Source organism: Ictidomys tridecemlineatus, chromosome 1 (assembly GCF_052094955.1).
Source record: "Ictidomys tridecemlineatus isolate mIctTri1 chromosome 1, mIctTri1.hap1, whole genome shotgun sequence".
Taxonomy (NCBI): Eukaryota; Metazoa; Chordata; class Mammalia; order Rodentia; family Sciuridae; genus Ictidomys; species Ictidomys tridecemlineatus.
Genome location: NC_135477.1, coordinates 141,150,089 through 141,174,567, shown reverse-complemented (window position 1 = coordinate 141,174,567; position 24,479 = coordinate 141,150,089). Strand labels below are relative to the sequence as shown.

The 24,479-nt window shown below is 37.9% G+C and overlaps 1 protein-coding gene and 1 non-coding gene across 8 annotated transcripts in view; one reads left to right on the top strand and one right to left on the bottom strand.

The window, feature by feature from the left end:
* The window catches only part of Tnfaip8 (TNF alpha induced protein 8), a 109,583-nt gene extending 86,120 nt beyond the window's left edge, over nt 1–23,463 (top strand). For 5 of the 7 annotated variants that reach the window (XM_005338539.5, XM_040272773.2, XM_078048524.1 and 2 more), the window contains exon 2: nt 21,861–23,463. In XM_005338539.5, coding sequence (XP_005338596.1) covers nt 21,861–22,426 — 566 coding nt within the window. In that variant the 3' untranslated portion in view covers nt 22,427–23,463. Of the gene's footprint in view, nt 1–2,790; nt 2,952–4,678; nt 4,762–21,860 lie in introns of those variants that run through there. The other 2 variants (XM_078048552.1, XM_040272774.2) reach the window with 2 other exon arrangements.
* Nucleotides 3,670–3,741, bottom strand: Trnat-agu (transfer RNA threonine (anticodon AGU)). The gene has a single exon. It is a non-coding gene; the product is annotated as a tRNA-Thr (tRNA).
* Nucleotides 23,464–24,479: the final 1,016 nt, after the last annotated feature.

Here is a 24,479-nt window from a genome sequence, read left to right as displayed (position 1 = left end):
CTAAGCTTTTTTTTTTTTTTTTGTAGGATATAAGAAGTGTTGACTCCACATGTTGTGGAAATGCTTAATTAGATGCAGCATTTACTACAGGCTGTCTTTAAGTATTTCTCTTTTTTGAATTCTTAACTTTGGGCAAGTATTAGGCTCTGAGCTTCTAATTGCTTTTCAAATAAGAAATTACTGGGGAAAGATTATTTGAAATACAAAATACACATGCAAATGTTTTTATTTTGGATTAGGGGGAAGTCAGTAATGATTCTTTGAGACATTTTTAGGGTCCCAACTAGGCTTCATTTACCAAATTTAGAAATAGATTTCAAGTATATAAAGAATGAGGCAAAGGGCAGGACATGGCTGGAATTGAAATACTTATCTCTGAGCCCTTACTTTTGACTTTTCTTTTTTCTTAACTGAGGCAGGATAGAGTAGCCCTGCTCTGCTTTGGATAAAGCTTCATTAAAAAGCCAGCTTCTAAGGGCTGGGATTGTGGCTCAGCAGTATAGCTCTTGCCTAGCATGAGTGAGCACCACATAAAAGTAAATAAATAAAAATAAAGATATTTTAAAAAGCTGGCCTTTAAAAAATATAGGAGGAACCTGAAAAGAATAGAACCCTTTCAGTGGAAAAGGGAATTATTTACACAAGCCAAAATTTCATTGAATAGAATGATTGCTTGCTCTGAAATATCCATTTCCTTTCGTTGTGTAGTGATCAAGACTCTTGAACCTTGAATGGCTGACAAGACTTTTCTAACTTATGATGAAAGGCATATTGTAGGTAGAAAAATGTTTGATAACTGATGAAGTGTGAGGGTAGGCATATGGTCCAGAATGTAACATATTTTGCAGAATTCAAACCTCTGCAGTTTTCGTGTGATTCGTGGATCATCCAAACATTGATACTTATTTTGCCTCTGGTCTTATTGTCTGGTTTTTAGTTACAGAAGGGTATTGTACTCAGTAAGTAGTTGTACCATCCACTGTGCCAGAGGTAAGTTGAAATTACAATGGAATTCCGAATACATTGTGCATATAGCTCTTCTTCCTGACTTCCTTGAGTGACATTCCATCTGCTAGTCTGGGTGGTGGGTCGTAGAGTTCAGGCCTTAGCAGGTCTTAACCAGGCCTGGTGGTCTAGGCTGATGGAGGGCTGTGTCTGAGTAACTTCTTACTCCATTAAAAAGTGGTGGAAAGTGAAATGAGTTGCCTTTCATATTAGAGTCAGACACACCTTCTTATTGAAAAACTTGTAGTACATCTAGTGGCAGCACTGGAAAAAGGAGTGTTTTAGTTGGAAGTTTCTGCTTTTTTTTTTTTTGGTACCAGGGATTGAACCGAGGGTGCTTAACTACTGAGCCACATTGTATTTTTCATACACACACACACACACACACACACACACGTATAATTTTTAGTTAGGGTCTCACTGAATTGCTCAGGACCTTCCCTTCCCCTCTCCTCCTCCTCCTCCTCCTCCTCCTCCTCCTCCTCCTCCTCCTCCTCTTCCTCCTTCTCTTCTTCTGCCTTTTTTTTAAAAATATTTTTTTGTTTGTTTTGCCACAATAGCTAGCATCTCTCTGTTTCAATTTATTGGGATTGCATAACTCCGAAGTTATTCCTGTGTTAAATTAGTCCAGAAAAGCTTATTACTAGTGAAGTCTAATTTCAAATAAAAAAGTAAGTTTTAGGAGAAAGATTGGATAAGAGCAAGGTGTTACTTGACTGGGGGACACAGAAACAATGCATGAATCTAATCATAAAACTCTGAGCCAAGTACTAGAGGTTTTCAAACCCTATTTTAGGACTTTTAGTAACTAAAATCCTGGCTTTTCTTTCAAGTTTGCATACAGAAGATGAAAGGTGGCCTTTATCAGACTTTGCCAGTAAATTAAAGGGCTCACCCTTTCTAACCATGTACATGCATACCTTGAAGTTCTGTCAGATAAAAAGCTCCTGGTTAAAATGATCTGAATTGTGCCTGGAAAGAAGAACTTGCCAGAGCCTGGCCCTCCCTGGGCTTGGGCTCAGAGACAAAGGAATAGCTGTCATTAAGACCTGTACTGACCTAGCCAACCCCAGCCTGCAGTCACAGAGCCAAGCATCTTCTCAGCTACCCATAATGATTTTTTTAAAAAAATATAAAAATGTTACAGCTTCTCTACCATTCATCAGAATTCAGTGAGCTATAAATCAGCAAGAAAGGCCTACCCAGAGCCCGACCCTTTTTTGCTTTATTAGATGCCATTAAAACTTAGGAAAGGGGAGATTATTAAAGCCTGAACTTAGAACCCAGAATTTTAGTTTAAGGATTCTGTAGCTTCCTTTTTTGCCTATATCTAAAATTGCTCTATTTTGTGATAATGTAAGCTTAGTGGAAGAAAAGTAGTTTATTTCATAGATGCTAGACACTTGCTCTTCAAGGATTAAAGTCCTTTTTGATATTAGCCAAAGTCTCTAGACATCTGTTTAAACATGGGTTTCTAAATTTTGGAGAGGCAATGAGATGTACGGTTTTATTTTATTTGGTAGTGAAAAGAAGATTTTGTTTTGATTCATTAACAAGGATAATGTGGCATAATTCATTTTGTGTGTTGGCTGTAGAATGTGCTCTACGATGGAATGTGGGTGCAGTTCTGGCATTTTTGTGTTTGTATATTTCAAGGAAATAAAGGTACAGAGAGGCACTTGTTCATTGTCTATATAAAGACTAACTGTACAGCTGACAGTTTAAAAATACTGTACAAGACCACATTCCATGCCCAATAGTAGCATGTGTCTCCTTCATTCCAAGATCAACAAAAGGCGTTAAAGACAGATGCCGAAACGTGAGCAGAAAAGCCCCTCTGATCCGGCAAAGCACCGACCCCCTCACCATCCTTCTCAAAGCAGGGGTTGAGTGAATGGTGCAAACTGAAAATTAACTGGACGATTACTCACAGGGAAATGGTTCAGGTAGGATAGATTTACTTTTCAGTTTTAGAAACTGACTCAAATTATATATTCAAAAGGTTTGATTTTCCCCAAGTGTGTATGTACTCTTTATAATATACATAGCCTCACATCTTGGAGATAAGTTCAATGTCTTTTTTTCTAAGATATTGTTATGGTTTGAATATGCTTTACCTTCCAAAAGTTCTTGCACTCAACGACGCTTGGTCCCTAATGTATTAGGAATGAGAGGAGATAAAACCTTTAAGAGGGGGTTCCTGGTTAAAGGAAATTGGGTTATGGGGGCACTACCCTCAGAGGATTTGCCCATCTCCTGGTAGTGATTAGGTCTCCTGGGACTGGACTGGTTATCAGAAGAGCAGGTCGTGATAAAGCAAGGCATGTGTGTCGTGCCTCCCTTGCCATTCTCTTTTGTGCTCCATCCATTGTGATGCAGTATGAAGTCCTTAGCAGATACAGTTGCTTGACCTAGCCTCTGGAACTGTAAGACAAAATAAACCTTATTTCTTTATAAGAGTACCAACCTCAGGCATTTTTATAGCAACACAAAATAGAAAAAGATATTTTCTGCCTTTTGCAGCAATGAGGATATTAGGAATAACATGAAGAAAATTTCAATCAAGCATGTTTTCTTTCTCTATAGAAACAATGTTTTTTTTTTTTTTTTTTTTTTTTTAGTTGTAGATGAACACGATACCTTTCTTTATTTCTTTATTTATTTAGGTGGTGCTGGGGATTGAACCCAGTGCCTCATGCATACTAGGCACACACTCTACCACTGAGCCACAACCCCAGCCCTAGAAAAAATGTTTTAATTAGAGATTCTGTTATTTATCAAGAACTTACTGTCAAATAATTGTTAGATGTTGATAAAAATATTTCCCAAGTATGAAGATATGATCATAAACCTTGTGAATCATTTAATTCAGTAAAAAGTATATTTCTAGCTTTTTAAAACAGGTATCAGCATACCATGTACGCAGATTTTATTAAGGTTGTTCTGTTAGAAAATTAATTCACATACCTTAAAAATAGAAGTTGACCATCACAAATTGTATCTTAATACCTTTTTAAAAAGTTTATTAGTACAGCTTTTCTTTATGGAGATCTTTGTCTTGTGTCTTTGCCATATTGACTCTGATAATGTGATCAGAGTCTTCTTGGGCATGCGTGACACCTGCAGTCACTACAGAAGATGTTCAGTTTATCTGTCCAACCCAGAAACAAAGCCTAGAAACCATGTCCACCACTTCTGCTTCCCAGCCTACCACCCACACTTACTTGACTTTCAAACAAAAACTTCCCTAAATAGGGTAGCCCTTAGCTTATCAAGAATGAGTTCCCAGGACAGGGGTTGTGGCTCAGCCGTAGAGTCCTCGCCTAGCATGTGCGAGGCACTGGGTTCAATCCTCAGCACCACATAAAAATAAATAAATATAATAAATGTATTGTGTCCAACTATAACTAAAAACAAAATATTTAAAAAAGAATGAGTTACCCTTAATAATTGTGTCAGTACTCTAAATGTAAAACCCTAAATGTAAGAAAACACAGAGAAATATGGGCATTTATCCCTGTGCCTTTCACTGTTGGAGCACTTCATCTACTAGGTCTTATTCTGTTTATTCTGTTTGGAATTTTAAAAAGTCATTTCCAAACTCTCCTCACCAGGGATGTCAAAGCAGGCATATGACAGGAATCTGGCCAGGCATAAGTAATCTGGCCAGGCATTAAGAGAAGGAATCTGGTGTGTGAAAGACCTGTGGCTGTCCTTGAGTTTTCAGCCTGGAGAAATTATCAGGCATGTTCATAGGTAAGTACACCCAAGCAGAAGGCCACCTCTGGTGAGACAGCCTTAAGGACTATCTGCAGCTGAGAGAGTTGAGGCAAAGCTATTGAGAAGGCATGAAGCTCTGGAGGAGGGCTTTGTTTCCCAAAGCACGGTGTACATGACACTTGTGGTACAGGAAATTATTTTATGCAAACCCAGACATAGCATTGAATCATCTTCACAATATCGTGAGAGATTAGTCCTTTTTCAGTTACCTTGGAATCCTTTGCTTCTTTCGCAGGGAATGCCCATGTTGGGAGCTATGAGACCTTTGCTGCCTTATTCTAACTTACCTTCTTTTGTACCACTTTTGTAGATATGGGGCTCATGGCCTTTGGTGACAGTACCTGGTAGTAACTAATCATATGGGTGTTTTTCCAAATTGACTTCATTTGTCATGATTTTTGAAAAAATTTAATGATATTTGTGATTATGATATATTTAGGGGAGGAGTTCCTGTTTCCAGGCACATAGAATGTTTTCCTTTCTATGTAAATTAATTAATTAACAAATTCATTTGTATTTTGCACTTATGGGCATTGAACCAGGACCTCACACACGCTAAGCAAGCACTCTACCACTCACCTATATCCCCAGCCCTTTTTATTTTATTTTGAGACAGGATCTCACTAAATTGCTCAGGCTAGCCTCAAACATGTGATACTTTTGCCTCAGTCCTTTGAGTAGCTGGAATTACAGGTATGTGCCACCACACCCTTCCATGTAATTTAATTTTTAAGTAAAAGTATATTAAGTAACAATAGGAAAATTAAATACAAATAGTAGAAAACAAGGCAAGTTGTGATGATGGTACTCAAGGGATTGGGGCTCAGGACATGACTCAGGTAGATGGAGGATGCCTTTCAGAAGAGAGATTTTAACAAAGATCCTGAGGTAGAAAATGCATAACATTTGAGAAGAGATGAGTAAGGAAGTTGGCAGAAACCTTGGGATCTCCTAGGAGAGTCAGAGCGATAAAACCTCACTCAGCTTGATTGCCAGCCCCAGGAGCCCAGGGATGTCAGCTCTTGAGTCACCAAGAGTCTCATTCCCAAGGTTCTCCGTAAAGTGATTCAGAATGGTTTGAGCCCTTGGTCATTCAGTCAGGGGTGGCTACTCATATGCCTGTAGGGGCCAGGAAATTACCCAACTGCCCAAGTGACCAGGTAGGAAATTAGAGAGGACCTGTATTGCCCAACCCCTTCTCTCAGTGTTGCCAAAAGATCAGATATTTCCTGAGAAGTCAGAAATGTGAATTTTTATAGGAAAGCTCCAAATTCTTGCATGTTTTTTCCTCCTAACAAAAAAATTAAAACATTACGGGGGCCCATTTTGGGGATGATATAAACATTCTAGAGTTAAATAGAGATAATGGTTGTACAATATTGTGAATGTGATTTAAAATCACTGAATTGTTGACTTTGTGTGTGTGTGTTTGTGTGATGCTGGGGATTGAACCCAGGGCCTTGTGCATGTGAGACAAATACTCTGAGATATATCCCCAGCCCCAATTGTTGACTTTAGAAGGTTATAATGGTGAATTTTATGTTGTATGAATTTTTAAAAAATATTTATTTTTTTATGTGTAGATGGACACAATACAATGCCTTTATTTTTATGTGGTACTGAGGATCGAACCTGGATCCCACCGGTGTTAGGCGAGCAATCTACCACTGAGCCACAATCCCAGCCTCATGTTGTATGAATTTTATCTCAAAGAAAAACTATGGGCCCAATCAAACAGTGCCAGTTAAAAGTCTGTAAGCTTTTTGTTGTTTGATTTTATGGTGCTGGGGACTGAACCCAGGGGTGCTATACCCCTGAGCCACATCCCAACCTCCACCCTTTATTTTATCGAGACAGGGTCCCCCTAAGTAGTTGAGGCTGGCCTTGAATTTGCAATACTAATATGTCAGTATCCTCAATTAGTGGGATTGCAGGTATCTGGCATTATACCTAGCTAAGCTTTGTTTAAAACGAAGGAATTGCAAAGTTCTTTTTTTTTTTTTTTTTTTTTTTTCCTAAGCAGCATCTTGCTATGATCCCCAGGCTGGCTGGCCTTGAACTTGTGATCCTCCTGTCTCAGCTCCTGAGCTGTGTGTGGGACTACACTTGACTATTTGCTACTTTTGACATAAAGTAACTTTCCATAGGCAGGAAGTTTTCAGGAGTTAATGGGGGTCACACTGTGACCCTGGGTGGACCTCTGGGCCTCTGTTGTTTCTCTTTTGGTCTCCATGGCCTCTTCTGTTTCTAGAAACAGGGTTAGTGATTAAGATGGTGAGAGGTGGGACAGTGGGCTGGCTTCCAGAGCAGTGAATGGTGGGTGAAAGATGAAACTACAAAAGGTGGGTACCTCCAAGGTATTTTAGAAAAGATATTTATTTTGTTGTTATTTGGCAACTAGTCATAAAATTGGTTGGTTATATTTGCCAAAGTTTATTCTACCCAGATACCTGCTGTTAGGGAAGTAATCCATCTTCAAGACAGCAAGTTAATATATTTAGGAAAATGTTTTTCAATTCTTAAAAGAGAATGGTTATAATAGTCCTCTTAGTTATTTTCTTTAACTGAAAAATGACTTTAATGTACCAAGTATGTGTCATTGGCATAAAAGGATTATAATTATTTTAGCAAAACTATTTTTCTTTCAAGCTTTTGTGGACTTTGTTATTTTAAATTCTAAGTAATTTTAAGTTAAACAGTTTCAATAGAAATAAAAAATTTTATCTGAAGAATCTTTGACTTTTTCTTCCTTAAAAAAACAAAAATAAAAAGAAAGAAAGGTAGAGTTTGTGCCCTTTTAGATTTTCAATTTCTTCTGAATTATTCCTAAAAAGGCCACACATTTAAATTAAAAACAGAATTATCTATGTAGAGTATGAATTATTTAATATGTCCTACCAGTTGCAAATGTTATCGGTAGACGATTTTTGAATGCTTATCTTTAATTATATAATGATTCATTTACAATAAACTTTCCCCCAAAGTTTACATTGAAATACTTGTTTCTTATGTAAGAGTATTTCAAATATGGCAAATAATGAATAGTAATAGGATTTATTTACAGCCTTATTTAGGTTGTGTTTTATAAAAATAGTATTCACTTCTATATCTCCTCTGTCCTTCTGCCCACTTCCCTCAAACAACCTAAGAATTTGTTTAATCTAGTAAATACATATTAAAAATTAACTGTGCATTTGTTGTAGGAAGGAATAAGTAAAAAATTGGAACCAATCACAAAGACTTTACTTTTAGAGAAAATGACAGCAAATAAACATAACATAAAGCAGTTTCTAGTCAGAGCTAAAGACAGAATAGAGAATTTCTGACTGGAGTAGACAAAGTCTTCATGGAAGAAGTGATGTTTGGGGAGAACCTCAGGGATTTCACCACTGAAGGCAGTTGCCTGAGCTGCCTTCCCATCTCTGTGCAAATGTCAAATTTTCTGAAAGGCCTCCTCTGACCTCCCTGCCACAACCTTCTTCTTCCTGTAGCCTCCCTGGCTTCTTGACATTTCTATATGTGCTTGTCTGTCTGTATTACAGGTCTCCTTCTAGAATCTGAGCTTCTGAGGACAGGTGCTTTGCCTGGCATACAATCATTGCTCTGTAAGAATTTGATAAGTAAATGGAGACCTTTTTTTCTCTAGGATTTTTATAGATTTGGCAGATTTGTCACCTCTCTGTGACCCCATTGACACATTCTTTAGAAATAAGGGGGAGATTTTCTTGCCCAAATGTAGCTTCCTGAAGTCTGCGACTAAATAACAAGTGTTATGAAAACAAATCATTATCTCTCCTAATCTCCCCACCACTTCACCCTGCAGATCCTCCTTAGGAACTCACTGACTACACATAATTTTGGGTGAAATTATTTCTCAATTGTGTGAAACCTGCCTGTGTGCTCTGGTTTCTGATATACAAGTACACTGCTGGGCAGACTGCTTCATTTATGATTCCTCAGTAGGAGTTCCACAGATTGGCTCTGAAATCCATCATATTTCTGCCTGTAAGCCAGAGGTCACCCATGCTGATGCCTACAGCACCCAGGAAGTGAACCTAAATGGTGTGGAGAGCCAGGAAGACATGGGGTAAACTGGAAGGTTGAGTCTCCTGAAGGAGGCAGCCACAGTTTAACTCAAGACCATTTTTCTCATGTGGGAATGTGGATCCATTTTTGTCAGATCTTATGATGTTCAAATAAAATCAGAAACACAGATTTTGAGATTAATTTCCCCAATTTTTTAACATGGACCACTCATCCTAAGAGCGGTACAGCACTGTACAGTCCAAATAATGGTGTATACAGGTTACAACCTCTGCACTTCATCCTGACCCTCCTTCCCCCCAAAAAGAAGGGGAATGTCTGAGTGTTAAGAGGAGAGAGAAAAAGAAAGAGAGGTAAAAGCCATTTTATAGAGAACTCCCATGCTTCCCTGGAAGTACCCAATGGTGAACAACACTGTTTCTGTAAACCTCTGGGTTTTTTCAGGATTTTATCCTAGAATTTCAGAGCTTAGTAGTCTTGATATTTGAAATGAAATAGTGTACTTTTAGGCCCAGCAAATCCCATCTTATCATTTATGTACCTTTAGTAGAATTTAGCCATCAGGCACAGGCATGGCTGTAAAATGCTTGACTGACTTAAAATTTTAGTACAGTTACTGGAAAGACCATGTCAAGAATGTTGAGAGGTTGTGCCAAGATGCATATTTGAGAGATGCCCAAGCCGAGGCCAAGAGGTTGCTGCTCCTAAAATACCCAGACAAATGGGTGTGAGGCATTTGCATGGAAGATTTCAGACCGTTTGCTGTAAGGATTAAATTAACTAAATATGGTCAGTTCTCCAAACAAAGTAGCTAGTTATTCAGTATGTTTTGGTCAAGGGCAGGGAAGAAAAGCAGATTAAAAAAAGAAAATACACAGCATGCATGAGACTGTTAGCATCTCTCTCTCTCCCTCCCTCCCTCTCTCTCTCTCTCTCTCTCTCACACACACACACACACACACACACACACACACACATTTACATCCCATATGTTTTTAGCCAGACAGTGCAAGTAAATTCATTTGTTAAGCTCTGGATAAAAGGAATTGAATTGAATTGATTTCCTGACTTAACTTCATATATTGCTGTAAAAGGTATTGATCCATGGAGGCAGATCAAAGCATTGCTAGCTGGAGGGCATGTGTTAAGTACTTGGAGGAGTACAGAATTGAATAGTTGTGGTATCTTACTTGTCAAGGATCATAAGTGGTTAAGGTTAGATAGGAGTTTAACTCTCCCACCAGGTAGAAGAGCAGGTTAGATGGAGTAATTTATTCTGGCCATCACACTTGGAAAAACTTCTTGGAAGAAATGGTGTTTAAACTGAGGCTGACAGGACCAGAAGCACTTTTCAGGCAGGGATAGAGGAAGAGGGCAAAGGATAGACATATAGCTTTTCCTTATTTTCTAGTCTCTGATGTGTAACACCTGTGCTTCTTACTTTTGATTCAAGGAGTCACTGACCTGGGGAACAGACAAGCTCTAAGAAGTAGGATTCTGCAGCTAGCTCAGCAACATGTGGCATTTGATAGAAAATTCATAAGCAATGGACATTATTTAATTTTGCTTTTCTTGTAGAGCATGTATGGTATGGTAGGAAGTAATATGTCTCAGTTTTCCACTAACAATAACTATGCACCCCTGATAAGTCCCTTGACTTTTGACCCTTGATTCTTTTATCTGGCTCCCCCTTAGGATTAAGTAATTACAGGACCAAACTAGAAATGCATATGAAAATGTTATGATGAAAATACTTTGCAAACTATGGAATGTTACACACATGTCAGCTGTAATTTTGTTATTTGCTTATCTTTGTTATGTGTAATCTGATCAGACCAGAAAGCTCTGTGACTATTGATGATAGTTCGAGGGCTGGTTCAGTAACTAAACTTCACTCTAGTGTGATAGATTCTAAGATCTGTTACTGGTTTTCTGAGTGAATGAATATAAATATTAGGAGTCAGGGCCTCTGGCAGGGTGGGAGAACATGAGTTGGAAAAGTGTAGAAAATCTTGGAGCTGTTTAAAGGATTTTTCTCCACATTTCTGGTTGAAAGATTGATCATATCAACAGTGGAAAGACTTTATATCCTTAAGAAAATATATAAATAAGTCCAGCCTAATTGAAATATCTTTAAGAAAAACTAGCGTGTCCTAATTCAACATAGTAAATAAAGAAGGATTCATTTAATTTGAAAAGAAAAAGTTCCCTAAAGTTAGTTTTGTATAAAAGATTGTGGGATATTTTCATTCAATTTCAAACCATCTGCAGCCTAGAGATAGAGTTAGGCCCTGTTCAAATTCTGGTTTGAAGTATCATCTAAAAGAGGCTAACTTTTCTATTCTCCTGAGTATGTTATCAAAATTCCTTGAGGTTTTGAAGCTCTGTTCTGAAAACATTTTCTCTGAATTCCTTGTTCAAGCTGACATCTCTATTTTATGAAAAATTTTTGAGATAGAATTAAATCTGCTCAAAGTCTTCTTTCACCATGCTCCTGTGACTATAGTATGTCCATTTGAAATTTTAAGTACAGTGTTCTAGGAGTACATCTTAGAACATGGGTCCCCAGCTTTACATAATCAGAATCATGTGGGGTGTTTCTTATAAGTGGAGACTGTTAGACTATACCGCTGGAAGTTTTTTTTTTTTTCTCTTTTCTTTTTTACCCCTGGAGGTTCTGAAAAGCAGGTATAATAATTACTTAGACTCTTCCAGGCATTCTGATGCTGTTGGCCAATGACACAGAATTATGCCTTGGACACCTGCTATACATTTCTTCTCCCTGCCAAAACCCTCCCCCAAACTGAGCACCTTTGTAGTGAGCATTTCCAGGGCCTTGACAATAAGTTATACATAGTTACTGTTTAAGCTTTTTAAAAAAATATTTGTTTTTTAGTTTTAGGTGGACACAATATCTTTATTTTACATTTATGTGGTGCTGAGGATTGAACCCAGTGCCTCGTGCCTGCTAGGCAAGCACTCTACCACTTAGCCACAACTCCAGCCCTTATTTAAGCTTTTTAAAAAATCTGTAGGACACACACAACCTTTTTTTAAAAAAAAAAAAGTTGTAGTTAGGCACAATACCTTTATTTTATTTTTATGTGGTGCTTGAGGATTGAACCCAGGGCCTCGTATGTGCTAGACGAGCGCTCTACTGCTGAGCCACAACTCCAGCCCTACATCCTTTTGTTTTTGAAATATGAATTGATGAACAGAATTTTTAATCCCTATCTAGCCATAGGAAATCTATAGGTCAGCTCTGGAATAAAGACACATTTATGTCTAAGTAGAGTAGAAGCTTCTTTTCTTTTGAGGTTTATCTCCTTTTGTGAAACCTCCCTCATGCCTAGCCTTGCTCCATCTCCTTGTCCAGGAATTATTAATGTTCCCCATCTTGGCTACCTGTATATTATGTGCATTGTCACGTTTCTACTGTAGAATTTGCCATGGTGTGTTCTGCCTAGCTGGGCTCATCTGCTCCCTCCCTCCTGTGTGAATCTGCATGCCAGGAAGGAAGGGATCTTGTTATTTATCTTTGAAACCACAGTGTCTGATACTTTATAAACACTCTACAGAACTTTTTCTTGAACGTGCTGATGTTCTCTGTTTTCCCCTCACTCCACAGGCATCCCATCCCAGCAGAACTTCAACACTATCTTTTTTTTCTTTCTTTTTAATAATTAATTTATTTTAATTAGGTATATATGACAGCAGAATGCATTCTGATTAACACTATCTTTCTTAATGATAAGGACAGCAGTAATAATGACAATAATAAGAGTTGTTTACATAACTAGTGCTGTTCTAAGTGGATTATTTTTACTTAAACCCCTTTTACCAATAAAAAAACTGAGGTGTAGAGAGGGTGGGTAATTTGGACCAGGGACTCTGGCACTCTGTGGCTGAGTCCAGCTGCTGACCCAGACAGTCCGACTCTAGATCTGTGTTCATAATCACCACACTGCCTGACTTTGCCTGGCATTGCCCCACTGCCTGTCTTGCACTCCCCTGTTTGCCCAAGATCATTATGAATCCATTCCAGAGAAATAGCAAGACCCCTAGTCAATCTGTTAACCACTTATTTTCACTGACCTTATCCCACAAATTCATTACTGATTCCTATATGAAATCAGTTTGGAAATTTTAGCTAAGCAAAGTTACAATGTTTCTTTATTGCAAAAATCAAGACCTTGCCCAGCAGTGGTGCATGCCTGTCATCCCAGCAGTTTGAGAGGCTGAGGCAGGAAAATCTCGAGTTCAAAGCCAGCCTCAGCAATTTTGCAAGGTCCTTATCAACTCAGTGAGACCCTATCTCTAAATAAAATACAAAAATGGGCTAGGGATGAAGCTCAGTGGTTAAATACCCTTGGGTTCAATCCCTAATACAAAAAAAAAAAAAAAGACGTTTAATATAAAGGTCTTTTGTACATCTCCAAAGGGGATCTTGGTATATTGCTCTTTCTCAAACATGCTGAACTAAAAGAAAAATTACCCCATGAGATTCCTCTTAACTTTAAGAACTTCTTTTTTTTTCCTTCTTTTTAAATTTTTTTAGTTGTGCATGGACACACTATCTTTATGTATTCATTTATTTTTATGTGGTGCTGAGGAGCAAACCCATGTGAGGCAAGTGCTCTACATTGAGCTACAGCCCCAGCCCTTTTGTTTACTGTTTAACATAGTTTGGAAGAAAATCTGGCTAATGCCCTTGTGGAATTCCCAAGAAATTTCTCAGATCATAAATATTTGGGTAAATCCCTACTTTTGATCCCTTCTTAATTAATATAGGGTGACTACTCATATTTACCTGGGAGAGTCACAGATCTTTCAGTATTTACAGTAAATAATGACAGCACCTTTTAAAAAGCCTCCCATTTGGATGATAAACTGTATGATCACCGTAATCGCAGTACTTACTTGCCATAGTCTCCCACCCCCATGAAATAAAAGATCCACATCACATACTTGTTACCTTCTCACTATTTGCTGAAGGAGTCTTACTGCTATGGTGTGGGTAGTAACAGGTGAATATCCTGCATTCCTCCAGCACCTTGCCTTTTTATGTCAGTTATGCATGGGATTTTGGAAACCTACATACTATATATATTCTCTCATCACTCAAAAATTGCAGGTCTTGGGCTGGGGTTGTGGCTCTGTGTAAGTGCACTCACCTAGCACACACGAGGCACTGGGTTCAATCCTCAGCACCACATAAAAAAATAAGTAAATAAAATAAAGGTATGGTGTCCATCTACAACTAAAAAATATTTTTTAAAAAGTTGCAGGACTTAAGAATTGCAAGCTTCCAAGTCTTCTTTGCACTGCTCAGTATCTATTGATGTATTTGCTTACCTATTTAGGGGGCTATGGGACTCTTGAAAGGATGCCAAAAATCTAAACAGTTGTTGCCTCTTGGAATCAAGGGTTGGATCAGAGCTGTGCAGTGAATGTCAAAGCTGACTTTTGTGTTCTGGCTTTGGAACAGTTTAAGTAATTTGTGTGTGTGTGTGTGTGTTTCCAGATTAAATTCTAACGTGTCTTAAAACTCCTGAGGTTCTCTGAAAACACAGACCACTTAAAGCCCAGCTGAGTTGAGTGAGCTATTATGATTTATTTCCACATTGAGGGAGACCCAGTCTTTTTTCTTTTATTTTATTTCACTTCCCTCACCCAGACCTTCTTAGGTCTTCCCGTGTCTTCAAGAGGAAGCCTCTTCTCTAAAGCTCGTGCATTATAATATAGTTGTTCAGAGAATTGCTTGGAGCTAGATCTCTCTTGAGTTCAAGTTTATCTCTACCGTTTAACTGACTATATGGCCTTGAAAAAATGACATTTTTAATCTCTGCTCCTCTGTGTCAAGTAATATTAAATCAGGTAGCACCTCTCAGAGTTCCTTTGAGCCTTGCACACTTGTTGGGCATGATCACATTTGTAACTCATTCAACCTCATTTAAGCCACACCAACTTGAAATGACTCCCACTTAACAGATGAGAAAACTGAGTTTTGAAGAAATAAAATTGCACCCAAGTTTATAAGTCAGGACTCGTGACTCGGCACAATTTTCCCCCATCCATGCTGTTCTTCCTTGGCTTCCTTTTGAGTCTTTGATCTCTGGGAGACTTTGGAAGCCCCACATAAGAATGCTACCTGAGTGAGCTTGTCAGCTGCTGTGGCTTTAACTGTGGGTTTTCACTCTGGCTTTATTTTTCGTCCATTTCATTTGCATCTTGCCCTTGTCCCACAGATTTGCAAGGATGTGGAAACTGTTTTTCCTCTTATCTTTTTGTGGTAGGCTTTAATTCCGTTCTCAATGGGTCAATTTTCTCTAGGCAAAATATCTTTATGCTACCTGGCAGAATCCTTTGCAGTCAAATCTGTTGCTAGCAAGAGATTCAACACCTTAAAAAAAGAGAATTTTTTCTTCTAAAGAACTTTAATATATTATATTTTTTAAATGTCACTGTGGAAAAGTAAATATGACTTCTTATTAGCTAAAGTACATGAGGTCTCTTTTCACACAGCCATCTGGTATTTTGCATATCTCGGTTCCATAATACTTCCGGAGGAGTTAATTAATTTGACCAAATGTGATTCAGTACTAAGGAGCATCAGAATGTATTTGAAGTTTAGTTTGTTGTGTTTTTTAAACAAACCGTGGAGAAGGCTGTTCTGGGACAGGCATTATTTGAGACTTTTATGTGGCTCCTGTTCATTGGTCTTTGGAATGACTCCAAGAGGGGTGGATCACTATTCTCAGATTGTAGATGAGGAAACCGAGTCTCCATAATATCCTTGAGCAGTATAGTAGTTCATAGAACCATTAGTTACAGAGAATTTGGACTTATATAAGGACACTCCACTTTTCTAGAACACTGGGAGAATAAGTTGCTATAGGAAGAATACCAGTACACTAAAGATTCATACTTCACTCCTCTTACTTTAAATATTTTTGATGGGAAAAATTCCAATATGTGAAGGGAATGTTTTTTAAGAAGATAAAACTCATGACTCTCATATACATACAAATTAGTTGTATCAAAGATTTTTCTTAAGTCCATTAGTAAGGGAAATAGGAAGCTCTTCCAGTTGGTTCAAAAAAGAATCCTAAGAGCAATGCATAGGCAAAGAAAATCAGGAGTTGATTGCAGCTAAATAGACAAATTTTATTTGTATCTCTACAGAAAAGAGCCACTTGTAATACTATCAGCTTTTTGCAATGCAGAGAATTATAAAATGGCTGAAGGAAAAACAATAAGAGAATTCCTCATACTTTACAGAAAAGACCCAGTGAGAGGGGAAATTTCAAAGCCACCATTTTCTCTGAGATGTATCTTCTTTACTATGTTGTCTTTTTAAATGAGCGTGTATTTTTCTGGAGTGGGTCTGAGACATGGAGTAAATGACTTAGCTTGTCACTATGCTTGATACTGGTCCTTATTGAGGTCAGGAAAATGCATATACATCAAAATGTTCATTCAGCCAGGTGTGGTGGCACACACCTGTAATCCCAGCCATGGGAGAAAGAAGAAAGAGGATCACAAGTTAAAGGCCAGCCTTGGGAACTTAAAGAAACCCAGTCTCAAAATACAAAATTAAAGCCTGGAGATGTAGCTCAGTGGTACCTCTGGGTTCAATCTCCATTACTGAAAAAAAAAGGGGGGGGCCTGGGGATTTATTCAGTGTCAGGTTTAAAATCCATGATATAGTGATTCTCCCAGGACCACCCTCCAGTGTGACAATGACCATCTGTGTGACCTAAGTACAATTTTTGGATTAAGATGGTTGCCACTTATCTTCCCTGAAGGATAATATTGCTTCCTACTTGTAACTATGGTTGTTGCTTTGACCCTTCCAGAGCCAACCCTCCTTAAAGTTCCTATCTCTGTTGCTCTACTAGCTGTGGCCCTTACCCACCTCTGTCTTCTCTTTTCCTTCTCCCTTCTTCCTTCCTGCCTGTTTGTTTGGTTCTTCTTCATCCTGTTGGATTTCCTACTTTAGGCTTTTCAGCAGAGAGGCTGCCAACACAGATGCATTGCCAGCCATTCCCAGTGCTCCTTGCTTTTAACCCCAGTGTAGGGGGGTTTGCTTCTTAGCCTGCTGAGTTCTTGTGAAGGTGCTTATCTTCAGTTTCACCACTTACTTATCACCAAAGCTGCCTTAAGTCCCTTTTAAGTTTGGAGTTATTCAGATATAAAGAGAACTATGATTTTGCATATTTATTTAAAGAATCTTAATTCAGCCACGTTCTCCAAGTTGTTTTCTTTTCCATTCTTCCAAATACTGGCCATGCTGAATCAAATTTTAAGTAGGCAAGAATTTGCAAAGACATGTGCATCTGTGGTTACCTAAAAGTTCCAAGTATAACAAATCTGTTGGGTGAAAAAAATATGTTCTTGCTGGTGAAGTTGTAAAGAAAGTTACTTAGAATACTTCACCATACAATACTGGCAGATGCTTAGTGGGGATAGTTATGAAACATTTTGTTGATTTTCAGAAAACTCTAGTTTTTCATTTGTTAATATTATTACAAGGCTTTCCCCCCTTTGTTCCCTTCCTTGCACATTTTTTTTTCTTGTATCCATGGGTCAGTACATTTTTATCATCAATACTGATCTCTAACTTGATAATCGTTGCTACCCAAACCAGGACTTCCAATAGTAGTTTTCTTTTGAGAGTTACTGCTGAAATGGTCGATTTGATTAAGTCAGAGAAAGAGGGCAGTAAGGTAACCAGGTGTCTATAAAACGATCTTTTAAAAATTTTGTGTACTTATTTATTTATTTAGTTGTAGTTGACACAATACCTTTATTTTATTTATTTATTTTTATGTGGTACTGAGGATCAAACCCAGGGCTTCACACTCACTAGGCGAGCGTTCTACCACTGAGCCTAACCGCAGCCCTATAAAATGATCTTAAACAGCTTTAACACAGTATTATTCTTTGTATTTTTTTTATATATGGCCTCATTTTCATTAGTCAACAATTTATACCTCTACTTCCAAAGGCAAGTGGATTCATCTTAATAGGTAAAAGATTGAACCAATGCTTTCACCACTTGCCCCATGGGGAACATCTCTGTACATCCTAGTTTCTTCCCAAAACACCCTTTGGTCCCTCCATCAAATGTCTAAACATAATCCAGCCAGAAGCTAGAGGAGACAGTGCTTGATCTTCTACTGCCTTGCCCTGTGCTCTTACTCAAAACATTTGTGTTGTTGTCTTGGGATGTTTTCTCTTTGTGTACAACAAAGCTTTCTGTTTCAAAAAGCTGATTGATGATGGGAAAAAGCAGCCATACTCTAAAGTGCATTTCTAAATGCACACATTCTAAATGTAAACTAAATAACTTTCTCTAACTTGTAAAACAGAAACACCTGTGTGTTTAAAACTCCCATGTTGGAGGCCAGCACATTTTCATTGGGAAGTATTTAAGTACAGTAATAGAGCCTCTGTCCTTAGACAACTTGGATAGCAGTAGGTAGAGTCAGACAACAAAAATTTAGGCAAATGATGATTTCAGCAACAAAGAGGTGTGGTGGTTTGAAAAGAACTTAAATGGAGTGTCATTTTCTAATTTACATTTTAAAAATATCTGGTTGCTGTGTGAAGAGATTGAAAAGGGGCTTTTACTGGATGGTATCTATGAAGTTGGAGGGAAATATATAGAATTTAGAGAGGTGAGAAGAAGATAAAATGGAAAGAACCTGGTAATGGGCTGAGTAAAGGTGAGGATGATATGGTGGACAGTTTCCCAGGTTTTGACTTAAGCAAATGGCTGGAAGAGAAACTATTCATTGAGATAGTAAAGAATGGAGGAGTGCAGGTAAATGGATAGAGTTGGAGAATATTATGCTAAGTGAAATAAGCCAATCCCCCCAAAAACAAATGCTGAATGTTCTCTCTGATATGAGGATGATGATCTATAGTTAGGGGTGGGGCATGGGAGGAATGGAGGAACTTGAGATAGGACAAAAGGGATGGAGGGAAGGGAGTAGGGATGGTGGTAAGAAAGATGGTGGAATGAGATGGACATCTTATCATGTATGAAGACATGAATGGTAACTCCACTTGTATACAACCAGAGAAATGAAAAATTGTGTTCTATATGTGTAATATGAATTGAAGTGCATTCTGCTGTCATATATAACAAATTGGAATTTTAAAAAATGGAGGAGGACTTCTTTAAGGGACAGGAAAGAATCAAAGATTCAGTCTAGTATTTGTTTTGTGATGCCTACAAAATCACAAAGGAAAAGAAAAATCTTAAATACTTTAGCAAAGCAAGTCTGGAAAAGAGGTCAAGGCTGAGTTATAGCTGTGGGAGTCATGGCACATGGGTGGTATCCGAAGCCATGGGAGTGGATGAGATCACACGGGGGTGAGAAGAGACTGAAGGAGAAAAACTTGGTCCAGGACTAGCTGTGAGAAACACCAGGCCTGGAAGGGATCTGGGAGAGCATGTGGAACTGACAAATGAGCCTGAGCAGGAGTGGCTAGTAAAAGCAGTTAATTTACAAGGAAGAAAAAAGTCATGTTTTATGATCACAGACCACACATTGCTGGCCAGAAGCTCTCAGCCACAAAACCTAGTTGGCTCAGAAAAAGCTCTTCTAATGCTGGAAAATAAATTCACTGCATGCGTGTCTTCCTGGTAGATGGGGAGAAAGTGCTCCATCTTCATTTTAAAAGGCAACTATGCTGGAACAATCCAAAGAATAAAATGAAAGCGTGATGTAGTTGCTATGTTTCCAAACAGGGTTTGAAGTTCCTCTGGAATGAATATGAAAGCCTCAGAGATCAGCTTCCTTGTTCTGGTTCTGACTTGACTGCCAGTAAACTGGGGAATAATCTTGCTTAGCAGGCACTAGATTTGCCTTTACATCCTTGTGCAGGAGGTTGAAGTACTGCCCCAAAGTTTTTGTTTCTTTTTGTGTTTGAAAATAAATGGAACATTAAGATTCAATAAGAAAAGCAGCTGAGAAGAGATGCAAACTTGCAAATCCAGCCTAGGATGAAGAGTAGCACAAAGGAATCTTTTGAATATCTCTCCCTCTGGTACAACACATAAAGTGTGTCCATCTGAGAGACATTGCAGAAAACCCCAAATGGGATAGTGCCAAGTTCTAAAAGATTAAAAACAGAATAACTTTTCAACTTTAGGCAGAATACATTGTTGAAATCCTAGAATTATTTGCTGTGTATCTGAAAATGTTTGAGTATCTACTCCTGCATAAGTCAGATTTATTTATTTGTTGAGGTCCATATTGAAAGTTTTAAGGTAAGAGATGGTCCTTGGTCTTCACATAGTAATATTAACTATGTAGGTGCCATTCTGATATAAATTCTTTACTGTGAATTAACATTCTTTTGTAAATCACTGAAGAAATAGGAATAGAAATAGACTACTGCTTAACTGATAACATTTAAAAGCTTGGAAACTGCCATGAAATTGACTATTTCTCATTCTTTTTCACTTTCCTTTTCTTTCTCAAAATAAATTTTAGTTCTTCTTCTGCAGTTTCAGTTCATGTTTCAGAAGTTTAAATATCAGCATTTGTGAGGGCGGCACTTCTAGTTCAATCATGAGATTCTTTTTGTAAATATACATGATTGTGTATTTATGAATGATCATTAGGAACCACTTTTGTAGTTTCCAATATAGTACTGTATACCTACCATGAGGCCAAGTTGCCAATAGAATGTGACTCTTCTTTGTCCCAATTTCACATCTAACATGACAGTTCCAGATTGAGGGAGTCACCCTTTTTCTGAGTCTTCCCGGCTTGGGTTGGAAGGCGTTGCCTTCTTGCTTCCTAATAATGCTAGCCTGTGCAAATGAGAAATAATTTTATATCATCGATGCCCTGACTCATTCCTATCTGCCTGTATTTTTAAGCTTTTTATCTTTTATCACCAAACTTTCCAGCAGGTGGCCTAAGCTCATACACTGGCATGTGCAGTGAGAGCAGCTACCTCTGGACCCAAAGATGGGGGATACACCCTTAGAACAAAAGTTCTGAAGCCTTAGGAGACGAGGGATAAAGCATAGTTACAGAGAAGTGGCTTTCAGATTGCAACATGGACAGAGCAAGGGAAATTGTGGTAAAGGAAAATAAATCTTGATTTGGGGAATAAACATTTTTTGAGCATTTTCACTAAGCTAGAAGCATGATACATACAACTGTTATTTTGTGTATCTTAAACATTTGTCAAATTAAAAATTATGATCATTCCAAGTAAACTCTAAGCATCACCTTTTTCAAAGTATGTTTTTCATGTAGCACGTTCTGGTAGCTCATGAAATATGGCTATTTCAAAATGTAAAAAAATGGAAAAGAAACAATGAGTCATTTATCAGAAATGGCAAATGACATTGGGCTCTCTGAGGAGTATTTCCTTCCAAAGCCTGACTTCTGGGAGTTGAAATTCAAGGTGGTCAGGATGGCTGAGCTAGAGACAGCCAGGCAGTGTCTTATGAAAGTAGCCTTTTTTGCAAATGTATTATAAAACAGGGCCCTCTCTTTCATCTGCTTCTAAGAATTTCCCATTTTACCCAATCTCAAGGCTTTGCCATTTATCTTCCTTTCATTTAAATTAATTTCTTTAAATTGCTCTGGGTTGCTGTTGCCCAGAGGACAGAAGTAGAGTTGACTTTATATTTTAAATCAGGTAAAAACTACATAAAAACTTACTACTTCATGAGATGTACTATTTTGAAATCAGAAAGTTATTTTCAAGAAAGCCACCAACTTTATAAAAGTATTGACTACATAGCAGAAGTTACAAAATATTTGAGTTACACATCATGCTGTTAATTTCATAAAAGAGAATCCAATGGCCAGAAATGTAGAAAAAAATTAAACTGATTTTCTTGACAGAGATTTTATCAGTAGATGGGAGGCAAAGTACATCTACTGATAAAATCTACAGAAAATGAGGGGAAAATACTCCCTAATATTTGGTTTTTTGATTTGATTCTTTTGTTGATATTTCCTGATCTTTTATTCTCCCTCTCTCTTCTTTAGTGGCCACAGATGTCTTTAACTCCAAAAACCTGGCCGTTCAGGCACAAAAGAAGATCTTGGGTAAAATGGTGTCCAAATCCATCGCCACCACATTGATCGATGACACAAGCAGCGAGGTGCTGGACGAGCTCTACAGAGTGACCAAGGAATACACCCAGAACAAGAAGGAGGCTGAGAAAATCATCAAAAACCTCATCAAGACAGTCATCAAGTTGGCCATCCTTTACAGGAATAATCAGTTTAATCAAGACGAGCTGGCACTGATGGAGAAGTTCAAGAAGAAAGTCCACCAGCTTGCTATGACGGTGGTCAGTTTCCATCAGGTGGATTACACCTTTGACCGGAACGTGTTATCCAGGCTGCTGAACGAGTGCAGAGACCTGCTCCACCAGATCATCCAGCGCCACCTCACTGCCAAGTCACACGGACGGGTTAATAATGTCTTTGATCATTTTTCAAATTGTGAATTTTTGGCTGCCTTATATAATCCCTTTGGAAATTTTAAACCTCACTTACAAAAACTTTGTGATGGAATCAACAAAATGTTGGATGAAGAGAACATATGAGTATGTGAGTTAAGATTGTGACTGATTGTGATTTATTTGAAGTTGGAGCACTGCTGATTCATGAAGGAACAAAAGAATTTTTTTAAAAGGTTATACATATTTCAGAAAGACTTTGCCCAATTCAGCTGTCAGACATTAATGGTAGTGCTTTCATGAGGTTTTATTTGAAGAAAACTTTGCCAAAAGTTCTGGCTAAAAGCTTGTTAATGGGTGAGAGATCATGAGAAAAATGTATGGTTGGTAATGCACATGTAGAGTTATATAAAAGAGAAACAAGTACGGCTCCGAACTTTAAGATGTTTTTAGGGCAGTTATTGGTGGCACATTGGATATTTCTGATATGTACAAAATTACATATTTTGTTTCACTTTTATTCCTTACTATGTATATGCTCTTTTATGAAGCCAAGAACTTTTTCTGTCATTGCTCCTTTTGAGTCAGTTCTATTTTCAGGCCTACTCTTGATTCTTGTGTAATAGATTATGTCATTGACATTCTAGAATTAATTCTGAGGCAGTCATGTTAAACCCTCAGAAAAACAAAAAAAAACTCCATATATGAAATCAGTACTGTGGTAGTGAATTAATTAGACATTATGAATTAGGTCCAATGTATGGAATATGCTTCTGAAAAAAAAAGTACTTCTTCTTTTGTTCCAACAGTGACACTCAAATTCTCAAAAATGTAATGGCATGTTATTGCTTTGAAATGCTTGCTTCAAGTTTCTCTTTGATGTTGTCTTTGAAAGTGTGCTGATAAAAATCTCCATTATTAACGTCCATTTCATGTGTTAGAGACTAAGAGAAAATATATCTATCAATTGGTTTTGATATTGAGGCAATAAAAAATGGATAACTTTAATAAAGTAAAAAAATATTCATTTTAGAGATGAACCCAACAAAATAAATTAGGAGCATGTGGGACAAAAGGGAAGAAAGGGAAGAAAGGATGTTGCTAAAGAACATGAGCAGAAAGATGAATGCGTTTTGTTGTTTAAGAAGGTTTGATAAATAAACAATGTCACTTTTTTTTATTTACCTATGAGGTTTTGGTATTTTGTTATTGGATATTTTAAAAATGAGTAAACTAAAGAATATTTGCATTCTAAGCAGTTTGTCTTGGTTTCTATGTAATTTTTTAAAAATGCTTTTTTAAGTTGTAGATGGACACAATAGCTTTATTTATTTTTATGTGGTGCTGAGGATTGAACCCAGTGCCTCACATGTGTTAGGCAAGTGCTCTACCATTGAGCCACAACCCCAGCCCCATTTCTATATAATTTTAAGTATGTGAATGATAAAGTAGTATAGCAAATGAGAGTATTTTAAAAAAAGAAATGGAGGGGCTGGGGATGTGGCTCAAGCGGTAGTACACTCGCCTGGCATGTGTGCGGCCCGGGTTCGATCCTCAGCACCACATACAAACAAAGATGTTGTGTCCGCCAATAACTAAAAAATAAATATTAAAAAAAAAGAAATGGAAACCTGCTAGCTGACTATATCATCTGGGAAATAACAGGCTCAACCACCAGCACTAGATATTTATTTGCATTGCCATTCTGTCTGTGATTTAGTGTACTCTTTGGCCTTGACTTTGCCTTCCTCCCAGAATAATGACATTAAAATAACAGTTCACTAGGAAGAGTCCCACAGATGAAAATTCCAGAAGTTGAGATCTATTTTAACCCATCACCACCTAGAGGGGAATGGTCAGTTTCTCTGGGACCATCTTTTGCTTGGCTAAGTAAGACAAGTAGCAACGGCAGAGTATCTTCCTGCTTGATATTAAATCCTGAGACTGAGGTTTGAACTGAAAGTAACATTCTCACTTCCTGGACCCAGTAGATGATCACTAGATGTTATAACAATAGCATGATGACTACAGAATTGGTCCTTGAGCTTCATAACCTGCTAAATGGCTCAGGAATGGAGTTCAACAGTCTTACTCAATCAGCTCTCTCTTTCTTACATGGGAAAGCTGAGTGTGAGCTACCGGTTTGTTGCCTTCTGTTCTCTATCAGACCTCATAGTAGGACTATGGATGATGGAGTGCC